At 43.4% G+C, this 25,511-nt stretch overlaps 1 protein-coding gene across 2 annotated transcripts in view; it reads left to right on the top strand.

Annotated features, from left to right (window-relative positions):
• Nucleotides 1-25,511, top strand: part of ZFYVE26 (zinc finger FYVE-type containing 26) — a 499,004-nt gene that overhangs the window by 340,639 nt on the left and 132,854 nt on the right. For both annotated transcript variants that reach the window (XM_040332529.1, XM_040332530.1), the window contains exons 28-31: nt 17-144; nt 6,755-6,975; nt 7,075-7,222; nt 23,236-23,445. In XM_040332529.1, the coding sequence (XP_040188463.1) occupies nt 17-144; nt 6,755-6,975; nt 7,075-7,222; nt 23,236-23,445 (707 nt within the window). The remainder of the gene's footprint in view (nt 1-16; nt 145-6,754; nt 6,976-7,074; nt 7,223-23,235; nt 23,446-25,511) is intronic.

Raw genomic sequence — 25,511 nt, 5'->3', positions numbered from 1 at the left:
GTCTATTTTTCTTTAGAAAAACCAGGTGAAGGTCGTGATCTTTCAGAAGTCCTTAGATTGTCTAAAGCTGCTGAATTTCAGTGGTGTCTAACATTAAATGAAGCTGAAAATGAAGTTGAAAGGAGAGAGTTTTATTATGAACAGGTATGTAAGTCCACTTTATCTCTTCACTGAAAAGGGTTTTCCGACTTATCTACAAGGACAGTGCAATGCTTATGTAAACACATTGACACCTGTTCGAGGTGTGTGTGTGTATATATATATATATATATATATATATATATATATATATATATATCCTTATATGGAAAAATAGGAACAGGGTGGCATAGACTGGCACAAGAGGCAGCAAAATCAGTTATAAACACCTCTCTAATAGAGGTATAAAAATACTAATGCGATGGTACATGGTCCCCGCTAGAATTGCCCAATGGGCGCCAGGAGCCTCCCCACTGTGTTTTTGAGGGTGCGACCAAGAGGAAACCGCATATCGCGTATGGTGAATGTGCCCAAAAGCTTGTTGATTCTGGATCTGAATCCACAATTTTATATATTCTCTCACAGAGATCAACCTGTCCGCACAACAGGTACCCATCGGATACACTATTGGGGGAGCCCCGAGACCCACCCAATGCCTAATTTATTTCATTTCTACAGCAGCTAGAATAACGATTGCAAGAGCCTGGAAATCCCCAGTGCTATCTTTTGACCTCTGATTGAACAAGTTGTACTGGATAATGTTAAACGAACGCCTCTCTACCATTTTGCAAGACAAGCTTCCCAGATTTGAAAAAAACTGGGACCCCTGGATTGCCTACCTGACAGGGACAGCCTTGTTAGATCTGAGGCTAACCTCTTAGTGCCCCAGAAGAAGCTTGCTGTCTCTTTCCCCTTTCTTCTTCCTTTATGCATTCCTCCTTGCTTTTCTTTCAGCCTCTTTTTTCCTACTTATTAAACCCTTTGGTAGTTTGGGGAGTGATGTAGGACCACTGATTGACTGCCATTGGTCCCACTCCCCATTTGCAGGCTGTGTATTCAAACATAATGACAGGCTACTATGATTGTTTCATGGCTGAGATGACCCTTCGTCTTAGATGAGCGTGCCCCCGGTCATGCAGTTCCTCTTCTGGGGATGCATCTTCTGTTCTTTAGAATTTCATAGTCGTAGCCTAAAATAGCGTTACACTGGTTCCTTAATGACCAATGCTGTATGTCAATAATGTTATCAGTTACCGGTACTTCTATATGCTGTATTGTACAAAATTAGATCTGTATGGTTTATAACCTTAAAGCAGTTGTATACCCTATTTTTTTACTTTTACCTACAAGTAAGCCTATAATAAGGCTTACCTGTAGGTAAAATCAATATCTCCTAAACCTGTACAGTTTAGGAGATATTCCCCTTGCAATGAGCCGCTGACTTCAGTGGCACATGTGCTCCGGAGATTCTTGGCTGAAAGTCCGGCAGATGCCAGACCTTCCCGGAAAGAAGTCTCCCGGGCATGCGCGAGAGTGACGACATTGCGGCTCCGGCCATTCACCGCGCTGGAGCCGCGATACCCGGAAAATGTCCGCTCCCTCAGCATGGCCGGGGATCACCTGCGACACCTCGTTCTAAGGTAAGTATTTCATAATGAGCTAGTATGTGGCGCATACTAGCTCATTATGCCTTTTGCTTTACAGGTTAGAAAAAATTAATAAAAAAAATGGCGGGTTTACTACTGCTTTAATAAAAAAATGATTGGAAAAGAACAGGTACAGTATGTAACAAATTGTTTATCCATTTATTGTGAACCTCTAGTTTTGTCTGTGAAGGTTCTCTCCAGTTTTATTGAGCAACGTACAATTCCACATTACCCATTTATATAAAAGAAAACATTATTTTGACATATACAGTAGATATTGATGTAGGCTTTGCCAGTGCCCATTTTCAAGCTGACTTTTGGAATGCCCAATCTGTTTATAAAAAACCCACCTCTGTCCATGACCTTTTTATCACAAATTCATTTAATCTACTTGCAATTACTGAGACCTGGCTTCAAGAATCTGACTTTCCCTGTCCTGCTGCCCTTTCCCATTGTGGCCTCCTCTGGACTCACTCTCCTAGGCCTAGTGGACAAAAGGTAGGTGGAGTTGGAATCCTTCTATCCCCTCAAAGCACTTTTTAGGTCGTCCATTCTTTCCAGTTACTTTGAGAATTGCTGTAATCTATCGCCGCCCCTGGACGGGCATAAAGCTTCCTTGATGACTTCTCTGACTGGCTACCCTACTTTCTCTCTTCTGAAATTCCTACAATCATTCTCGGTGACTTCAACATCTAAGTTAATCTTAACACTTCTGCTACTTATAAACTTCTGAGCCTAACCACCTCTTTTGACCTAAAACTATGGACACACGCTTCTACTTGCTCTGATGACAACTGCCTTGATCTTGTATTCTCCTACCTATGCACTACTTGCAACCGCTCCAACACTCCTTTTTCTCTCTCTGATCACTACCTTATCAGCTTCATACTCTCCTTGTCTTCCTCCACCTCACCTTCCAATTACTAAACATTTACCCATAGAAACCTTTGCTATCTTAACCATTCCCTTTTTTTTCTTCTGCAGCAGATCGTCTCTATGACAAAATCTCAGCCCTGTCCTGCCCCAACCTGGCCACTTCTGTCTACAACAGTTCACTGTCATCCACCCTGGACACATTGGCCCCCTTTACTACACACAGTATCAGGCCCTGCTACATTCCTGGCAAACAGACAATACCAGAAGCCTCAAAAAATGTAGTCCTAGCAAGACTTCAACCAATATAAATCTGCCTTCCAAAAATGCAATTCTTGCCTCCACACTGTATATTCTTTCAGTAAGAGTTCAGGTTTGACTGAATAAAATACATATATGACTGCAATGTACACAGTAAGGGCACTTTCACACGGGACAGATTTGTGATGATCCGCCCCGTGAACTTCCGCTTGCTCAGCGGGGATCGCTTTGCTGATCCCGGCTGAGCCAGCGGATGACAGGGCGGTCCCTGCACACTGTGCAGGGACTGCCCTGTCAGATCTTCACTCTCCCCTATGGGGGTTCACTCTCCCCTATGGGAGTTCACCCGATCTGCTCTGCAGACGGATGGAAAAATAGGATTTTCCTCCGTCTGCAGAATTGAAAGGATTGCGGACACTCATGAGATCGAGTGTCAGCGGATATTCATCCGCTGACACCCGCTATCTCATAGGGTTCAATGTATGTCCCTTTTTCATCCATAAACGGATGGATAAAAAAGCGGACATACGGTCCGCATGTGTGAAAGGGGCCTTAATGGAATACATATCTAAATAATGAACAATAGAAAACAAAAGGTAAAAGGGGGAATGTAGGTTAGGGAAAAGGGGGTAAGGGACAATAAATTAGTGAGCAACCAGAATGCCATAAACTGCTAGTTATGAATAATGTTTTCCCCTCATCTGTATATTTAAAAGCATTTCTTAGGAGCCATGTTTTGTTGTAATTTTTATGTAGGATGTGTGAGGCGAGGACTACATTTTTCCATTTCATTAATATTTTCAACTTTGGAAAACTATAGTGATAGTGTGGGTGGATGTGGGTCTCTCCACTTCAAGGAGAAACAAGACTTGGGAGCATTTATCAAATGTCGTAGGATTGAATTTTTGTAAAATGTAATTGGTATTTTTGAATTGTGTAGGAGAAAAAAATTAGTGTTTTTTAGGGAGAAAAGAATCTGTAAATGTTTGGGAAATCCTCCATACTTTTCTCCAGAATTTAGTTAGTTTCGGACAAATCCAAAATATATGTAAAAGGTCTCCCCTATTCTGGCACCTCCAACATTTATCTGAAGAATTAATGGAGTTTGGTACCATCTTGCTAAGAGTTTAAAATTGAATTCCTGTATTTTGGTAGAAATAGAAGATTTGAGGGAAAACCGGATTATATGATTTGATCGTTGTCAAAGGTTATGTTTAAGTCTCTCTCCCATTTCTGGATATAATTTGGTTTATAGTCAACAGGTGGAGTATTTAAAATGGAGTAAGTCCAGGAGAGAGAGTGTTTGTTTTTTAAATGGCCTGTATCAGAGGGTATTTTTTCCAGGGGAGATAGAGGTCGTTGGAAAGCATGAGGAGGAGAAAGTAATAAAGAAACTGTTTGAATTGAAAACCTTCCCAGAAGTCTGAATGAAATGGACCAGAAGCTTCTTTTAGGGAAGAGATGGGAGGCCAATGAGAGGAATCAAAGGAAAGAGGGGCTTGGAAACAACAGAAGTGGAGCAAACTACAAAATTGGCCATCTAGTAAACCTGGTGAAAAACGGGGGTTTTCTAAGATGGAGTAAAGAGGGTAGTTGTCAGGAGGCAGAGAAAATTCAGAAAGAATTTTTGCGCTGATTTTTAAAGTAGGGATGATTATAGGCTGTGAGCAAAGTGATGCTGGGAGGTGGATGAAGAGGAATGTTAAATTGTGCTTGTTCGATGTGTGGCCAAAGTTTAAGATCTGTATGTCCGCACCAATCGAGAGAGCCTGTCCTACATTTTGGTTGAGTAATGTCAGTAGGTATCGGGAGATTCTAGGGGCCAGATTCACAGAAGAGATACGACGGCGTATCTCCTGATACACCGTCGTATATCTGAGAGTATCTATGCGGCTAATTCATAGAATCAGTTACGCATAGATAGCCCTAAGATCCGACAGGTGTAATTGACTTACACCGTCGGATCATAGGCTGCAATACTTCGGCCGCCGCTGGGTGGAGTTTGCGTAGTTTTCAAGCGTCGGGTATGCAAATTAGTTTTTACGGTGATCCACGAAGGTACTCGTGTGCGTTACGTCGTCGCAAGTCGTTTTTTCCCGTCGCAAAGTTAAGCCTGCTTTTTCAAGGCTTAACTTTACACCAGCCATGTTAAAGTATGGCCGTCGTTTCCGCGTTGAATTTAAAAAATTTTTTCGGCGTAAGTACGTTACGCACGCCGCCATTCACAAACACGTCGGGGCACCGTAATTTCGCGCAAAGCACGGCGGGAAATTTCCAAACGGAGCATGCGCAGAACGTTCGGCGTGGGAGCGCGCCTAATTTAAATGGTACACGCCCCATTTGAATTAAGCGGGCTTGCGCCAGGCGTCTTTATGATACACCGCCGTAAGTTTACACGCAAGTGCTTGGTGAATCAGGCACTTGCGCTGAAAACTTGCGGCGGTGTAACGTAAAGACGATACGTTACGCCGCCACAGTTTTTGCTGAATCTGGCCCTAGGTTTCTTACCAGCCCAGAGTGAAAAGAGAATTAAGTTGTTTGAAAAAGGAGGCAGGAATGTGTATTGAAAGAGCTTGAAAAAGATGAGAAAATGTTGGTAAAATGGACATCTTTAAAATTTTGCATCTGTTAAACCAAGAGAAATTACCTGATTGCCATTTCTTGAGTAGTACACAAACTTCTGAAAGTAGAGGCGGCAAGTTGAGAGGAAAGACTTGATTTAATCATGGAGGAATATAAGTGCCCGGGTGTTTCAGGAAGTGGTCTGTCCATTTGAATGTGTAAGTATTTTGCAAGTGTGAGATTGGAGAGTTCAGTACGGCTATCCCCATTGCCTCGGATTTTGAAAAGTAGATTTTCAATTTGGAAATCAAATTTGATATCAATCAAATGCATGAAGGAAATTGGGTAGTGAAATATTTGGATTAGTAAGGGACATGTCATCTGCGTAAGCGGATACTGTCGGGATTATGTCTGACTTTATCAAGAGAGGGTTCTAGTGAGGGAGCAAAAAGCAGTGGTTGGTCTTGTGTGGTTTCTTTTGAAATTTTGAAAGGCTCAGATAAAATTCCAAAGATTTTGACTTGAGCAGCAGGTGAGGAATAGATGGCCTTAATCCAAGCTAAAATATTCTTACCTAGACCAATATGCTTAAGCACAGAGAACATACTGTATTATTCCAATTCACTCTGTCAAATGCCTTCTCTGCATCTGTCACCAAAATAAATCATTGAATGTTACTTAAAGTAGCTAATGGGTTTTACTTTTGTTTCCCCCTGCAAAGTAAAAGCATAATGTTATAGTATGCATCGCATACTAGCGCATTATGTGACACCTGAAAAAATAACCCGTGCTGTCCCCGCTTCAGGCCACATTCATGTTCGCCCCTCTTCCTTCCAGGGCCACGGACTCCGCTCTGTGACTGGCTGGGGTTGTGTGACGTCACTCCTGTGCATGCACGCGACAGCTGCCAGTCATGGCACTTGCTAGTGAAGAAACAGCACTGGTGGCCGCTTCACAGCGCATGCACTGATGACATCATTGGGGCAGTGTACAACAAATATCTCCTGTATCCTGTATATGCCTGTCTTCTTCTTGCTTCTGTCTTGCTTCTTGTTTCATGAAGGCTATTTCTTGTTGACTGTACCATGTGCTCTGCTAAGAAAAAGTAAATTATAAATAAAAGAAAAAAGAAAGAAAAATGGCATAATGTAAATTTGTGATGCCACATTGTTTCTTGCCAAATCCATTTAATTTAGTGAATGTTGTATCTCCAGAAACTATCATGATTATCTGAACCAAAGATTTTAATTTCACTTGTACTAATGAGACTGTCTTGTATGTAAAACTGACAAATATTTAGTAAAGAGGTAATTTTGATGGTTCATAGTTTATAGTGCCTTTATTAGAATAATAAATATTAGATATGGTCTTCATTATTGGTTTTCTATTTATCTGCATTAAATTGTTCAAAATGTTTTGATTATACCCTGCAGGCCCCAAGTGCTTCACTCTGTTCAGCCATACTTAGCTTGCACTCTAAAAGTGATGAATGTGGATACCAACTCATTGAACGCTGCTGTCTTCTATCAAAGGGGTTAACTAACCCAGAGATGGACAGTCGACTTCTTCTTGACATCATGAAAAATTTGCTGTTCAGTGCCAAGATGATATTTGTCAAAGTTGCAAGAAGTCATGATCTTGCCCTTTGTGACAGGTAGTTATACAAACCAAAATGCTTTTCGACACTGTCTTATAATTGCTTTCAGGTCAGAGCACTGTGTTTTTATCATTTATTATTTGTTTTGTATGACAGTTACAGCAGCAAGGTGGATTTACTGAAGATTTTAGTGACCGCTTCCTATCAGGATATTCCTTCACTTCATGAGATCGTTAGACCTGCTGCAGTAGTAAGGCTGCGAAATCAGCTCCTAGAAGCGGAGTATTACAGTTTAGCAATAGAGGTAAAGCATATTTAAGTGCTGAATGAGTTACCCTTGCAATTTTAAAACACTTAAAATTTACTGCACGACCAAACCAATCGAATTGGGCTTTCATTTCAAGTGTCCCCGTAAACTGATGTTTTCCTTCGCTATGTGATGTTAAGAAGGGGGCTTGGGAATTAGTGTTTACCACTGTACTGCTCTGGTAGATCTCATTATCATTTGTACACTAGAGTTGAACACTATCTGTCCTAACATAGGGTTAAAGAAGCTTGGACTTTGCATTGTGTTAATGAGGGAAAACTCAGTGCGACTGATTTACTATCAGACTGGTGGATATAAGCACCATGTCTGTGGTGTGATTTTGCATGCCAAACATTTTAATTTCTTATAATTGAGAGAGAACAGAAAGGGCAGGACTTTAAATGAAGCTTTATGTGGGAAAAGGGTCTAACTGTTTTTGGTAATGAACATATTTGTAATACGCTATATATCTTAATTTTACATGATTTTTTATATAACTGGCTGACATATTCTATTATTCAGACAAATACATAAATATACATAACAATAAGTACCTACTAGGTTAAATGTTAATAGACTACTCCATAATAAGGATAGAAAAATATGAAGGATTAAAAATTATCCACTTGTATTATATAAAAATAAAAATGTATGTATGGCACACAAGGTCCACACAGCAATGGACACAGATAAACGGCAATATACAGAAGAATAGATTTTTAGTAATGCATTATATAGATGCTGGTTATGACACATAGTTGACATGATATCTGTTGGCTCTACGTGTTTCGCGACTTTAAGTCGCTCATCAGGCACAAAACGTGTATTGTGTTTTGAGATGATAATCAATTAACTGGCTATAATAAGTGTCTCGCAGGTTTTGTAAATTAATAAAAATATATAGAGCTACAATTCATAAAATATGTGAATAAAATATGTAAACAAAACCCCAAAAAATTAATTATACATATAAAAGAATGTGCATATATAGTGCGGCTGGAAAGGGGGTTATTGCCCTGGAGGACACGTTGCAGGCTTACATCCCAGTAATCCTGAAGGATGACAAAGATTCACTCCTTTGCCAAAACTATCTGCCAATATCACTCCTTAACGTGGATCTTAACATTTTCACCAAAGTCCTCTCGATGCGGGATCTAATCCCTTAACTAGTCCACTCCGACCAAGTGGGGTTCGTCCCCATGAGGGAGGAGCGGGACAACACTACAAAGGCGATTAACCGATTCATGCTGCTCGGGTGAGGGGGGGCCCCTATGTTGCTTCTCTCGAACAATGCCCAAAAGGTGTTCCTCAGGGTGAACTGGCCATTCCTGATAGAGACCCTTCGATGTGTGGGGCTAGGACACTGAATTATGAATTGGGTTCGAGCCATTTACTCCCGCTCGTCGGCTCAAGTGAAGGTGAATGGTCAGCTCTCCTCATCCTTCGGGATAGTCAATGGGACGAGACAGGGGTGCCCCTTGTCCCGCTTAAAATATTTTTATTCTGCTTAGATAATATGCTTTCCCCGAAAATTACCGCCTTCGCAGATGATCTTTTATTCTTTGTGACTAACCCCCTGATGTCTATTCCCAACCTGCTACAGGAATTGCAGACTTATGACGCACTATCCTTTTTCAAAATCAATTTCCAGAAATCAGAGGCGCTGAACATCTCCATGCCAGCCCCTCTGACCACATTACGTTGGTCACATTTTTTAATTCAAAATGGGCAATTTTACACATCAAATATCTGGGCATCGTTCTGCCCAGTAGGACAGACATATTACCCCTCAATTTTCCTCCCCGTTGATGGCCCTTAAAAAGATTTTCAGTTCTGGCAGCATGGACTGTTTGAACCACGCTATTACATCTTTCCTCTGGGACTCTCATCTAATTGGGTGTCTTTAATCTAATAGGGCACTGATATAAGGGCACTGTGTTTTAATGGGGGTCTCTAAGGGAGGGGAAAATTTGCTGTGCACTGTTAAAGTGTTCAGGTTTAGCTTGAAGAAAACGTGGCAACCCTAGCCACAGCAGTTGTGTCTGAGAGAAGCTCTGGTAATTCTGATCCTAATCCATCACCAGCCTGATTTGACAGTGTTAATCCGGCCGTTAATCCATACACCCACAGCCCGACCATCCTAATCCATCACCATCCTCTTTTAGTAGTTCCTCCACATCTCCTGCTCCAGCCCCAGCCAATATTTGTTGTGAAAGGCCGCCCCATTTGGCAGTGTTAATCCAGCTGTGGCCTGACAATCCTGATCCTAATCCATCACCATCCTTGCTGAAAAAAGCCTGCTGAGCCTCCAAACCTCCTCTGGCAGTTCATCCACATCCCAGCCAATATTTTTTGTGAACGGCCACCCGATTTGGCAGTGTTAATCCGGCTGCAGTGGGTTCCATACTCCCACGGCCTGCTGCCATCTTGTGGCCTCCTCTGCTTCTGGCACCCCATCAGCTTCCTCCTGAACTCTCTGCAAGCCATCCATCCACCTACAGACCCACCACCAGTGTTTCTTAACCCTCTTAAAGAGCAAATGCACAAGGGTTTAGCCGGATGTGGACATTAACAGACGTGTGCAATTTGAACCCCTGCCATACTGGCATTATTCTGGTGTTCACCTTGTCTCCTGAGACTGGCTGTTTCCACACACTGTCACCGAAGTTTCCCTGTTCTCCAACGCGACACCCGATGCCATCAAGGTGCTCCGCTGCTCCTAAGTCGCACAAGGGGCAGGTAACTGCCGCATACCCAGATACCACTCCACGCGTTGATGTCAATTTGGTCAGGAAGCATTACTGGCTGACATTTAGGTCCCGGTAAACCCGTTGTCCCCAATAGTTGAAACCAATAAGCGGCAGCAGAACATCTCTATTGGTGTGCATCGATCATTTGGCAGAAGAATGCACTCTTATTCGCAATGACAAAATCAGGGGAGGCCTCTCTGAATCTGAGGCCCTGGTGTCTGCGGTAAAAGACTGCACCAGATAATACTCTGTCATGTTTACTGAGCTACAACAAACTGTGAAGTCGCTTGTTGCAAAATCAGATGGTGCTGAAAACCTAAGGCTCAGAAGAGGACCGCCCGGCTGACTTTGCAGAATCTTTCTTTAAAAACCTGACATCTCTCCTACTTTTGTAGCTGAAGGAGAACCCCACGCCCCTTTTTGGTGCGCTTCTTAAACTATAGAGAGTGGGACTGCATACTCTGAGGCCAGGAAGCACCCAAATTTGCAATATGGAAATGCACACATCATGCTGTTCCCAGATTTCTCTCAGGAGTTGCAAAAGAAACGCAAGACCTTCTCTGAAGCCTGTCGCCGCCTGTGGGAACACAACATTAAATATGGCATGCTTTACCCTAGTTGACTGCGGATACAGCATGAGGGCACAACTAAATTCTTTGACAATCCAGCTGAGGCTGACACCTGGATAAACAGGTTGCCTTAATTAAAAAGTGAGCTCTCACTTGAGCTCATGTAGGTACTGTGCAATTTCTGTGTTACTGCATGCTTCCTTTTTACTATATACAAGGACAAGTTCTTCGGATGATTTGTCATTTTGCTACTTGGGCCCATGCTCCCATTGAACCCTCACTGTTGAGAGGGGCTAACACACAGCTACAGACACGGAAATTCTCCCCCTCGGTGGAAAAGAGGAGATCCTGAGCCTTGTTGGTGAAGTAAGGCTTACTGTCTTAACTTGTATCAACATTACTCCTCATTTCTCCACCACTACCGTGTACCCCACTGGATTTGGGCATTGTATCCTACACTTAAGGAGCAGATCACAGGACTACCTACTCAGGGAACTGCAGGTTAAGATTGCACCCCCCCACTAACTTCCTTCGGTGATAAATGACTTTTGTTTTTTTCTCTCCCCCTTGTTTTTCTTATTTAGGGATGCACAGTAGTATTCGCTAGTTAGACTACACCGTTGAAGCAATTAAAGACTGTTTCGGGACTGAAACTGACCTGTTTATTTGTTGGGGAATTATGGTCAGTAGGGTGTTAATAGTATTGTTCTATGTTGTTAGATTTGAGCCAGACTCGCTTTGGTACAGCTCTCCAATCTATGCATCATCACTACATATCATCCTCAAGGTACTTCAGGAAGTCAACTCTTTCTCCCTCTTGCTACGTGCACTCTGCTTACTTATATTTATCCTACTTTGGCCATATGTTTCTCTATTTGTTATGTGGACTTGAAACTATAGTATAAAAGGCTTGTCAACAACGGTATGATGATAGATAACCCTCGAGCCGCAATCCCAGATGGGGGGGGGGGAAGAGGAATGTCACTGCCGGCTGACGCGTTTCAAGGCAGCAGAGGCCTCTTCATCAGAGCTCAGCAGTACCTCTGATTATACTATCTCGTTTGTGAGTCGTTTTATTTTTATCTTACCCATTTATTAAACTGTCAAACGTTAATACACTAGGCTGGTGCGCCTTTCTTTTTCTTCTTTGCTAGGATGTTCCCCGTCCCTGAAGGGCAGCAAGGCCTTTGTTACCAGTTTTGATTTTGTGGAAGTTCTCATGTGGAAATTGTGACTTAACTGTCGGACAACCCACCCGTGCGCAGGAGTTTGTGTGTCTTTTGTGTGTGAAAGAATTTACCCCCTTCCTGACCGGGCAATATTTGTGATATGGCACTTTAACTGACAATTGCGCGGTTGTGCAATGCTGTACTCAAACAGTCCTTTTTCCCACAACTAGAGCTTTCTTTTGGTGGTATGTGACCAGCTCAGCGGTTTTTATTTTTTGCTCTATAAACAAAAACATTTTGAAAAAAACTAAATTTTTTACTATAATAAATATCCAATTTATTTATTTATTTTTTAACTACAGTAATTTTTTCCTCAGTTTAGCCCGATATGTAATCTACATATTTTTTGGGGAAAAAATCGCAATAAGCGTATATTGATTGGTTTGCGCAAAGGTTATAGTGCCTATGTAATAGGTTATTGATTTATGGCATTTTTATATATATATTTTTTAATAGTAATGGCAGCGATCTGCGATTTTTATCGGGACTGTGACATTGGGGCAGATCAAATCGGACACTTTTTTTAAAACCATTCACATTTATACAGGGAGCAGTGCTATAAATAGCCACTGATTACTGTATAAATGTCACTGGCAGGGAAGGGGTTAACACTAGGGGGTTACTGGCGATCAAGGGGTTAAATATGTTCCCTCACTGTGTATTCTAACTGTGGGGGATGGGATTGCCTAGGGGAGGAGACGAATCTGTGTTCCTATATACAATGGTATAATCTGTCTCATCTCCCCTGACAGGACATGCATTTGTGTTTACACACACAGATTCACATTCCTGCTCTGTCACAAGTGATTGTGGGTGCCCGGAAGACATTGCGGCCTCCGGGCATGCGCATCAGCTCCACAGTTACAGCAATTTGCGCAGGGGAGCCATTCTGCCACCATCAAACGACGGCGGGTGGTCGGCATGTGGTTAATTTATATGTACCTCCTCCCTTTAATCAGGAGGTCCTGTACACCATATATGATAAATTAGCACCTCTAACTTTCCCCCAGCTATATATGGCCAAAGATTTTAACTCAGTCATGGATGTGCAGTTTGACTTATCCAACCCTTCAAGAATACACACTCCAGAGTTACAGCAGTGGGCCCAAGCCTTAGACTATACCGAAATACGGAGCTGGAAACATCCGGGAATCGGGACCTATTCATGTTTTTCTTCTACACATAAATCAGGTTCCCGAATTGATCTAGCCTTTGGCAACACTCAGGCATTAATGGCAATTAAGAGAGTATCCTATTTGCCTCTGGCCTCTCTGATCATACACCCCTGGAACTGTTTATTACCCCGAAGGATACTGGAGGAGATACTGGCCGTTCTAACTGTTGGTTAGCACCCAAACCTACATAGTCTGTACTCAGACTCTTTGGAAAGGATGATGCTACCTCCCTCATCAGGCCCACATCGTTTTAATCCCTAAACCAGGGAAAGATCCTTCCAAATGCGCCTCATAGAGGCCCATTTCATTACTAAATTATGACCTTAAAATTGAAACTAAAATTCTGGCCGCTAGATTGGTTAAAATTATTCTGGACCTACTTGGTATTGATCAAACTGGATCTATCCCTGGAAAGTCCACTGATAATAAACATACCCAGGGTTTTCACTCATTTACAACTACCCTCCATAGATTGCACCTTTAGAGTATTGGCTGAATTCGACATTGAGAAGGCCTTTGACTCAGTAGCCTGGCCTTCTATGCATGCAGTCCTAGAAAGTATGGGGTTCGGACCAGTATTTTTAAAATGGGTCCAGTTGCTCTACTCATCCCTGAAGGTGCAGATCAAATTAGGTGGCAAGCTTGCAGAGCCCTTTTTAGTAAGGAGAGGCATGAGGCAGAGCTGTCTATTGTCTCCGTCACTGTTTGCTATAGTGATGGAGCCGGTGGCAATGGCCCTAAAGAAGGCCTCTACTGTTAAAGGTATCTGGGTAGGTACCTTGGTTGAGAAGATAGCTATGTATGCAGATGATCTTATCCTGTTTCTGAATGACCCAAGGCCCTCCCTTAAGGAGACTCTATGAATTTTGTATGAATTCTCTGTTTACTCAGGACTAATAATCAATTGGGGGAAATCACAAATTCTACCTATAGATAGGGAGGCTTGATGCAGTGCTGATCCTACCCTACCTCTTCTATGGACACTCAGTATTAAAGTGTTTGTTAACCCAAAAATAAATTATTCTGATTCTGTCCCTTTAATGTGAAAGCTGCAGCTTTTGCTTTTTGCATTACTTCTCTGTATTTCTTATAATACCTGTTTAAACATGCCAGCTCCTGGCTTCCCCCCTGAGAACAGACCACGAAATCTGTGATCCCCCTGGAGTAGCTCGTCAGATGTGGAAGAGATGAGACCATAGCTGAAAGAAAGAAAGGAATTGTTTTGAGTTTTTCTGACTCATGTATGAGGTATGCAGGTATAACGGCTGGTGAAGGTGTGCACATAATCTGCTGAAGTCACGATTTGCACATGAATTGAGAAGTCACAATAATTCAACACAGAAAATGAAAAACCGACATGGGTTTCCCCCCCCCAGGAGCATACAAGGCCCTTAGGTCTGGTACGGGTTGTAAGGAGACCCCCCTACGCCGAAAAAACGACGTAGGGGGTCCCCCTACAATCCATACCAGACCCGTATCCAAAGCACGCTACCCGGCCGGCCAGGAAAGGAGTGGGGACGAGCGAGCTGCCCCCACCCTCCTGAGCCGTACAACAGCCCTCAACATGGGGGGGTTGGGTGCTCTGGGGCAGGGGGGCACACTGCGGGCCCCCCCACCCCAGAGCACCCTGTCCCCATGTTGATAAGGACAGGGCCTCTTCCCGACAACCCTGGCCGTTGGTTGTCTGGGTCTGCGGGCGGGGGGCTTATCGGAATCTGGGAGCCCCCTCAAATAATGGGGGCCCCCAGATACCGGGCCCCCCACCCTAAGTGAATGGATATGGGGTACATCGTTCATCGTTTGGAGTGTAATTGAAAGTATGCATATGCTGTGTGTGAGAAATACAACCAAATTACAACCGAAACATATGTATTTTGTTGGGATTTCATGTGATAGACCAACACAAAGTGGCATAATTGTGAAGTGGAAGGAAAATGATAAATGGTTTTCCAATTTTTTTTGTTACAAATAAATATGTGAAAAGTGTGGCATGCATTTGTATTCAGGCCCACTGAGTCCATACTTTGTAGAACCACCATTCGCTGCAATTACAGCTACAAGTCTTTTGGGGATGTCTCTATCAGCTTTGCACATCTAGAGAGTGAAATGGTTGCCCATTCTTCTTTGCAAAATGGCTCAAGCTCTGTCAGATTGGACGGAGAGCATCTAAACAGAAATTTTCAAGCCTTGCCACAGATTCTCAATTGGATTTAGGTCTAGACTTTGGGCCATTCTAACACATGTATATCCCTTTCATGCCTATGCCTATGTATGACATTTGGTGTTTACAAGTTAAAATCCATATTTTTGGCTAGAAAATTACTTAGAACCCCCAACCATTATATATATATTTTTAGCAGAGAATCTAGAGAATAAAATGGCGATTGTTGCAATATTTTATGTCATACGGTATTTGTGCGGCGGTGTTTTAAACACAACTTTTTGGGAAAAATTTACTTTCGTGAATTTTAAAAAAATGAAAAAGTAAAATTAGCCCAATTTTTTTGCATAATGTGAAAGATGATGTTATGCCGAGTAAATAGATACCAAGCATGACACGCTTTATAATTGCACGCACTCGTGGAATGGCGACAAACTACGGTAACTAAAAATCTCCATAGGCGACGCTTTAAACTTTTTTTACGGTTACCAGGTTAGAGTTACAGAGTAGGCCTAGTGCTATAATTATTGCTCTCGCTCTTACGATCGCGGCGATACCTCACATGTGTTATTTGAACACCGTTTTCATATGCGGGCGCGACTTCCGTATGCGCTTTCTTTGCTGCGCAAGCTCGCGGGGAGGGGGGCGCTCTAAAAAAATTTTTTTTTTGTTTTCTTATTTATTTATTTATTTTTTCTAATATTACATTTTTTTTTTTTTTTTTTTTTACATTTTGATCACTTTTATTGCTGTCACAAGGAATGTAAACATCCCTTGTGACAGCAATAGGTGGTGACAGGTACTCTTTATGGAGGGATCGGGGGTCTAAAAGACCTCCGAGCCCTCCTTTGCACTTCAAAGTATTTAGATCGCCGAAAACGGCGATTCTGAATACTGTGTACTTTTTTAAATCCGGCGCCATTGGCATCTGAGAAACCCGGAAGTGACATCATGACGCCGCTTCCGTGGTTTCAATGCGGACACTGAATCAAAGCCGTTTACGGCTTTGTTTCAGAGCTCGCCGAGACGCTGGAGGCGCCGGATCGTGGATCGGGTCTCCCGGTGGGACGGGAGGCCCGGTCAGAGCGGTAAGAGGCGGCGGGAGGGGGGGGATGTCCCCTCCCGCTCCTCCGGCATAACAACCGAGCGGCTTTTAGCCGCATCGGTTGTTATGTTTGGAAAGCCGATCGCCCGCTCTAAACAACGGTACCGGGATGATGCCTGCGGCTGCAGGCATCATCCCGGTATAACCCCTGAAAGCCGAGGACGCATATATGCGATCCGTCGGCGTGAAAGGGATATGCTTTGATCTAAACCATTCCATTGTAGCTCTGGCTGCATGTTAAGGGTCTGCTGGAAGCTGAACCTCTGCCCCAGTCTCAAGTCTTTTGCAGATTAACAGGTTTCTTTCTCTGCCCTATATCTTGCTCCATCCATTTTCCCATCAATTCACACAGCATGATGCAGCCACCACCATGTTTCACAGTGGGGATGGTGTGTTCAGGGTGATGTGCAGTGTTTGTTTTCCGCCAAAAAAACATTTAGCTTTTAGGCCATGAAGTTCAATTTTGGTCTCATCTGACCAAAGCCACATGTTTTTTTGTCAGTATGCCTTACATGGCTTCTCACAAACAGGACTTCTTATGGCTTTCTTTCAACAATAGCTTTCTTCTTGCCACTCTTCCATAAAGGCCAGATTTGTGGCGTGCACGACTAATATTTGTCCTGTGGACAGATTCTCCTCTCTGAGCTGTGGATCTCTGCAGCTCCTCCAGAGTTATCATGGCTGCTTCTCTGATTAATGCTCTACTTGCCCGGCCTGTCAGTTTAGGTGGCAGATATGTTTGTAGCTGTGCCATGCTCTTTCCAATTTTCGGATGATGGATTGCTCCATGAGATGTTCAAAGCTTGGGATATTTTTTTATAACCTAACCCTGCTTTAAACTTCTCCACAAATTTATCCCTGGACCTTGACTTGTCTGGTGTGTTCCTTGGCCTTCATGATGTGGATGGTTTCCCTAAGGTTCTATAACAAACCTCCTGATGGCTTCACAGAACAGCTGTATTTGTACTGAGATTAAATTACACACAGGTGGACTCTATTTTCCAATTAGGTGGCTTCTGAAGGCAATTGGTTCCACTAGATTTTAGTTGTGGTTATCAGAGTAAAGGGGGCTGAATACAAATGCATGTTACACTTTTCAGATATTTATTTGTAAACATTTTGGAAAACCATTTATCATTTTCCTTCCACTTCACAATTATGTGCCACTTTGTGTTGGTCCATCACATAAAATCCCAATAAAATACATTTACGTTTTGGTTGTAACATGACAAAATGTGGAAAATTTAAAGGTGCATAAAAATATATTATATAATATATAATAATTATTTCCAAATAGTGTACTAATAGATGCTCCTTAGCAGCGCAAGTCCATCATAGTGTATCTTTAGTATTCTTTAATAAGGGTTAATCCATGTAATAGTACTCCAAAAATATTCAATGTGCCACTCCCCCCCAGTGGTAATGTCCCCACCTTAGGGAGTGAGTGTGACCTCACTACTTAGTTTGGTCAATCAGCGGTGATGATCCACTCCTGGGTTCATTATTATGTGGGATCTCCTGGTTCCTGTGATGATCATTAGATTAGTGTCCTCGGTATATCTAGATAGGAAACAAGCTACATAGCGCTTATAATGTTTAAAACAACATCTGTTTATTCACACATTAAGGGTGCTTACAGCGCACCAATCTATCTCATACAGTCTTCAAGAGCCACTGTCTCTCAGCAGCTCCTTGTGACGCTGCTGCTGCCTACACCGTCCTTTCCCCTCCTCTAGGCGTGTTGAGACAGGGATCTTGTGTCTTCCTCAGGGAGATTTCTCTCTCCTGCTGAGTGCCCCCATAGCAAACAGCTAACTGTGGGAGAACCCAAGCAGACTTGCTCCTGAGCCACTGCTGTGTGTCCATTTACACATAAAGCACAGCTCGGCCCTGCCCTCCTCATTGGTTCAATGTCTCCCGCTGCTGTCTCAGCCAATGAGGAGGAAGAGACCCAGGTTAGCTGCTACTCTTTTGAACATAGCTGGATTGAAATGGGGCTCAAGTAAGTGTTGGGGGAGCTGGTGGGGCTGCTGCACACAGGTTTTTCACCTTGATGCATAGAATGCATGAAAGTAAAAAAACTTGAGGCTTTGCAACCGATTCTAACAGCACAGCTTTTGTATGCCCAGGTCTTAAAATATAAAGGGGTCTCTGAATCTGTTATTTTTACCTTGCTGAAAGCAAGAAAAGCCACTTCCAGAAAGCTCAACTCTTGTACCTGGAAATCCTTCTTTGCCCAGTTTGAACACAGGCACTTCAGTACCAAAGATTACTACCTCGCTTTCTGGCCTTAATACAATCAGGTCTTGATCAGATCTTGGCCTTAAAGTATAATTGAAGGCAAAACCCTTTTTTGGTTTTGGAGGGCGTGTAGTGGTATTAGAACAGCTGTCCCGTTCCTATTGTTGTCTATGCCCCCTTAGGGAGTGCCACCCTCTATTTGTCATGGTTACTATTATCATTGAAAGTAAAGAAAAATAAAATCCCAAATGTTGGGTTGTCCCCAGAAGAATAATAAAGGGTAAATCTTCCAGTGGAGGCACAAATTCTGGTGACAAACAGGGATTTCCTCTTTTTTAGATGGATTTATTTTCAGTTCCTGTTTTAGCTGTGGAACGGGAAGTGAAGAGAAATCTCCCCAGTGGGACACAGATGGCAAAAAAACTGATAGAGATTATAAGCCATACTTGCTCTATCCAAAATGAAGAAAATTTTTTGCATTTAAACACTCTGAAAGGACATGTTTCAGCCTTGTCCGTTCTCTTTGGTTTCTGGTTTACTCTCCCTTCCCTTCAGGGATATTCCCTTAGATGACCACTACTTACTACAAAGTAGTCTTTATGGTTGCAGTCATGTCTGCCAAATGTATCTAATCTCTTGTAAGGCGATATCCCTCATACTTTAAAAAGACAAAGTTGTTTCATGCCTCAATAAGTATATACTACCTTATGCCCTGTTCCAAAGCATCCAAAGGAAATATCTCTTCTTTGTCTGGATGTGTCTGTCGCTTTTGTTTTCTAATTTATATGTTAGGTGCGATTGCATTTATCAATGTCATGGGACACAACATGTGGCCGAAGAAAGAATTGGAAATTACAATATACAGTTCTTAAAAACATGATTCAAAAGTAAACTAGTAGAACACAGTGAGCACCAGGATAGACAGTGGTTGGTTACAAAATGATAGGTGTAGATGGAGAGGGGGAAGCCTAAACTATCAGGTTTTAACAGATATTTGTAGTCAGAGCCTTTATAGTATAACTCAAAGCTATACACAGATTCTCTGTTTATCCTGGCCTTAGGACTTCACATGGGACACCCTTTTTCCAAGTCCATCATCGTGAGATGGAAAAAAAAATTGATGACAGAGCTTACATTGACAAGGACAAATCTCCTCCTGCACTTGTTTGTGCCTATTCCACCACATTGGTGGGAGTTTCCTTGACATTTTGTTACCAGGCCTGGTAACATTTTGTTATTTTCCTGGACTACAGTCCAGCATTGTAAGACCGCTATACTTTTTCAAAGTACTACCAAGAGGATATCCAATCTTCTGCAAAAGCAGCTTTTGGCTGCAAGGTTCTTTGAAGCTGGGCCCCTAGGGGGGGCATTGTTGTGGAAATTAATATACGCTATGCACAATCAACTTTTCTTATGATAATAAGCGCACTTTTCAGCTCCTTTGGATAATGCAATTGAGTACACTCTTGCTTACCAAGTAAGACGGACATAATAGTTATTCTCACATTGGAAGCGCCACAGACTTTGAACAAGGGTAACAAGAGACTTGATGACTATTCAGCTCAGTCAATGAAGCACATACAAAGCTCAACCAATAAAAATACATGTGTATATTCAAAAAGAACAATGACTAGGGGAGTGTCTGGTCGTCACCAATCGAACAAATCTGTGCATAACGCTGGGGTCCCTGCTGGAGGACATATCTTTGCATGGCGAACACCTCTCCAAATCCACAGGAAACTTTTCACTACCAATGGTCCTTCACCAGTGCTGGTTCGCTTATATGAGCGAGCCGCAAGTAGAACTAACACTCCAGAGACACTGTGACAATACATATTGAATACATCTTAATAAAATTTCTACAACAGCATGACCTCAAAAGCTTTGCCAGTGTTGAATCACCTAAAGATACAAGCCTATAACCCAGAGTCTGTAAATACTTTGGCCCGGATTCACAAAGCACTTACGCCGACGTATCTCGATATACGCCGCGTAAGTGTAACTATGCGCCGTCGTATTTGTGCGCCGTGCCCACAGAACTAGATACGCCTGAAAATAGGCTTCATCCGACCGACGTCACTTTCCTACGCTGGCGTATCGTGGGCGCATATTTACGCTGGCCGCCTCATTGCAAATATGCAAATGAGGGAGATACGTCGATTCACGAACGTAGTTGCGCCCGGCGCATTATATACGCGGTTTGCGTAAGGCTTACGTCCGGCGTATAGTTATTCCCCATCTATGGGGCGCGACTCAAGCAAAGGTATGGACCAGGTATTTTACGTTGTTTACGTAGTAGTACGTGAATAGGGCTGGGCGTAGGTTACGTTCACATCGTAGGCAGTGATCCGTCGTATCTTAGGGAGTAGTTCCGATGTGATTCTGCGCATGCGCACTGGGTTGCGTCCACGGGGCGGAGCATGCGCCATACGTTATTTGTATCTTTATGACGCTCAGTCCATCATTTACATGGGGTCACGCCTCATTAGCATGGCTCACGCCCACTTTCACCTATGCTGGCTTACGCCGAGGAAACCCAGCGTAGATTTGGGGGCGAGTGCTTTGTGAATCCAGTGCTTGCATCTGTGCGCTGCGTCGGTGTAGCATATATTAGATACGCTACGCCCGCATAAATATGCGCCAATGTATGTGAATCCGGGCCTTTGCCCATATCCTGTACTGTTGAACTTCAAGATACGGCATTTACAGGTAAGTCTAAATTCTTCTTTTTGATAACTTTATGCGCATACTTTTATTTATATATTTTCTCCACAATTACCTGCAAATCCATCTAATTAGGAAAGTATAATAGTCCACTTAGTAAATGTAACAGCATTTAAGACAAACCAAAACTATTAAGAATGCTTAAATGACTACAACATATATATATATATATATATATATATATATACAGTGAGGAAAATAAGTATTTGAACACCCTGCTATTTTGCAAGTTCTCCCACTTGGAAATCATGGAGGGGTCTGAAATTGTTATCGTAGGTGCATGTCCACTGTGAGAGACATAATCAAAAAAAAATAATCCAGAAATCACAATGTATGATTTTTTTAACTATTTATTTGTATGATACAGCTGCAAATAAGTATTTGAACACCTGAGAAAATCAATGTTAATATTTGGTACATTAGCCTTTGTTTGCAATTACAGAGGTCAAACGTTACTTGTAGTTTTTCACCAGGTTTGCACACACTGGAGGAGGGATTTTGGCCCACTCCTCCACAGAGATCTTCTCTAGATCAGTCACGTTTCTGGGCTGTCGCTGAGAAACACAGAGTTTGAGCTCCCTCCAAAGATTCTCTATTGGGTTTAGGTCTGGAGACTGGCTAGGCCACGCCAGAACCTTGATATGCTTCTTACAGAGCCACTCCTTGGTTATCCTGGCTGTGTGCTTCGGGTCATTGTCATGTTGGAAGACCCAGCCTCGACCCATCTTCAAAGCTCTAACTGAGGGAAGGAGGTTGTTGCCCAAAATCTCGCAATACATGGCCCCGGTCATCCTCTCCTTAATACAGTGCAGTAGCCCTGTCCCATGTGCAGAAAAACACCCCCAAAGCATGATGCTACCACCCCCATGCTTCACAGTAGGGATGGTGTTCTTGGGATGGTACTCATCATTCTTCTTCCTCCAAACACGGTTAGTGGAATTATGACCAAAAAGTTCTATTTTGGTCTCATCTGACCACATGACTTTCTCCCATGACTCCTCTGGATCATCCAAATGGTCATTGGCAAACTTAAGACGGGCCTTGACATGTGCTGGTTTAAGCAGGGGAACCTTCCGTGCCATGCATGATTTCAAACCATGACGTCTTGTGTATTACCAAAAGTAACCTTGGAAACGGTGGTCCCAGCTCTTTTCAGGTCATTGACCAGCTCCTCCCGTGTAGTCCTGGGCTGATTTCTCACCTTTCTTAGGATCATTGAGACCCCACGAGGTGAGATTTTGCATGGAGCCCCAGTCCGAGGAAGATTGAAACTCATGTTTAGCTTCTTCCATTTTCTAATGATTGCTCCAACAGTGGACCTTTTTTCACCAAGCTGCTTGGCAATTTCCCCGTAGCCCTTTCCAGCCTTGTGGAGGTGTACAATTTTGTCTCTAGTGTCTTTGGACAGCTCTTTGGTCTTGGCCATGTTAGTAGTTGGATTCTTACTGATTGTATGGGGTGGACATGTGTCTTTATGCAGCTAATGACCTCAAACAGGTGCATCTAATTTAGGATAATAAATGGAGTGGAGGTGGACATTTTAAAGGCAGACTAACAGGTCTTTGAGGGTCAGAATTCTAGCTGATAGACAGGTGTTCAAATACTTATTTGCAGCTGTATCATACAAATAAATAGTTAAAAAATCATAAATTGTGATTTCTGGAATTTTTTTTTTGATTATGTCTCTCACAGTGGACATGCACCTACGATGACAATTTCAGACCCCTCCATGATTTCCAAGTGGGAGAACTTGCAAAATAGCAGGGTGTTCAAATACTTATTTTCCTCACTGTATATATATATATTTTTAGTCAGTGTGAAACTTGTAAGCACCCTTTATTAAGGGCATGCTGAAGTACGGAAATCACTAGTGGCATAATATAAGGAGTTAGCTTTATGCTAGGTGCAGATTTCAATAGTCTGTCTTTTTGTTGGTGTGTGTGCAGTAACTTTTCCATTGACATCTAGAATTGTAAGTACTATACATAACTAGCTAAGATGTACCAGTAATCTTATTTCCATTTTAATTATTTTGTTTTGTTAATGTGACAAATAGGTATCTACAAAAACAGGGCTTGACCCTTCTGGTGTGTGGCATGCCTGGGGTATGGCTTGTCTGAAGTCTGACAATTTGCCCGGTGCAAGAGAAAAATTTAGTAGGTGTATTAAGGCTCCCTTGGATCTGAACCACAAGAATGTTGGATCTAAGCTTCTGGAAGATGTTATTCAGCATCTGGAATCTGCAGCCAAGCCAATTTTGTTGGTGGTAAGGAATTTGAATATCACTTACCAGAATAATTTTCATAGGACACATATTGCAAGCAATGTCTGTTTAGATTGTGACCTACTGTATTTTTCACTCTATAAGATGCACCTGACCATAAGACGCACCTAGGTTTTAGAGAAGGAAAACAAGAAAAAAATATTCTGAACCAACTGGTGTACTAAAATATTTATGGACAGGGGCTGCGGACATGGACAGGGACAAGGGCTGTGGACATGGACAGGGGCTGCAGACATGGACATGGACAGGGGCTGCAGACATGGACATGGACAGGGGCTGCAGACATGGACATGGACAGGGGCTGCAGACATGGACATGGACAGGGGCTGCAGACATGGACATGGACAGGGGCTGCAGACATGGACATGGACAGGGGCTGCAGACATGGACATGGACAGGGGCTGCAGACATGGACATGGACAGGGGCTGCAGACATGGACATGGACAGGGGCTGCAGACATGGACATGGACAGGGGCTGCAGACATGGACATGGACAGGGGCTGCAGACATGGACATGGACAGGGGCTGCAGACATGGACATGGACAGGGGCTGCAGACATGGACATGGACAGGGGCTGCAGACATGGACATGGACAGGGGCTGCAGACATGGACATGGACAGGGGCTGCAGACATGGACATGGACAGGGGCTGCAGACATGGACATGGACAGGGGCTGCAGACATGGACATGGACAGGGGCTGCAGACATGGACATGGACAGGGGCTGCAGACATGGACATGGACAGGTGCTGCAGACATGGACATGGACAGGGGCTGCAGACATGGACATGGACAGGGGCTGCAGACATGGACATGGACAGGGGCTGCAGACATGGACAGGGGCTGCAGACATGGACAGGGACAGTGACTGCGGACATGGACAGGAACAGGGACTGCGGACATGGACATGAACAGGGGCTATGAACATGGACAGGGGTGGCAGACATGGACGGGGGCTATGGACAGGGACAGGGGCTGCGGACATAGTGAGCATCCTTCTTCTAATACATTTGCCGGTCAGTGCTTACATGTTATGTGAGCATACAGTGAATGTCCTGGGCGGTCCCCATTTACCTGGGCTCGGCTTTCCTCGGGCGGGAGTGGTGGGTCCCTGCACAGCTGGGCTCAGATATGCTGCACAGGAAGAGGAAGTATTCCAGGGGAAGTATTTTATAATTGAATGATATTAGACATTACCTTTCAATACCATTTGGCTGCTAGTTATGGTTTTCTAAACATTCTATAATCGTTTTCCCATAGGTCTGTGCAAAGCTTGAGGTACAAATTCAGGCTTGGCAAGGGGGCGGTCCCTGCTCAGCTGGTTTCGGCCATACTCGGGGGGGGGGGGGGGGGCGGTCCCCGCTCAGTTCACTTTGGCTGTGCTCTTCCGTGCTCAGCTCACTTCGGCTGTTCTCGGCTATCAAGACCGACCACCCAAGCATAGCCGAGAACAGCCGAAGTGAGCTGAGCAGGGAAGAGCACAGCCGAAGTGAACTGAGCGGGGACTGCCCCCTTCCCCCCTGAGTATGGCCGAGCCCAGCTGAGCAGGGACCGCCCCTCTTCCTGTGCAGCAATATCTGAGCCCAGCTGAGCCGGGACCCACCTCTCCCGCCCGAGGAAACTAAGCCGAGCCCAGGTAAATGGGGACCGCCCAGGACATTCACTGTATGCGGCATAATGGGGGACTCTGTGCGGCCGTCGGAACACGTGGGGGGCTTTTTTTTAGTGCGGGGGGGCGGCTTTCTTGCAGTGGCCGGGGGGTGGTGCCGGCAGTGACAGGGGGGTGTTGCCAGCGGTGGCGGGGGGCAGTGCCTGATGTATATTCGGACTATAAGACGCAGACACATTTTCATCCATATTTTTTGGAGAAAAAAGTGCGTCTTATGGTCCCAAAAATACGGTATTTTTAAAATGATTAAAAGTAATATTTAACATACAGTATTGTATTAGAATATGTTTGTAAACTCTAGCAATATTATAATAGATTAGTGAGTTGAGACAGCTCTGCAAACTGCTTAAGTAATGTAATTTTGGTATGTGCAATGT

This window comes from Rana temporaria, chromosome 13, assembly GCF_905171775.1.
Source record: "Rana temporaria chromosome 13, aRanTem1.1, whole genome shotgun sequence".
In the NCBI taxonomy this organism is placed as follows: domain Eukaryota; kingdom Metazoa; phylum Chordata; class Amphibia; order Anura; family Ranidae; genus Rana; species Rana temporaria.
The sequence above is the reverse complement of the archived record's forward strand: the minus strand, read 5'-3'. Positions and strand labels throughout refer to the sequence as shown.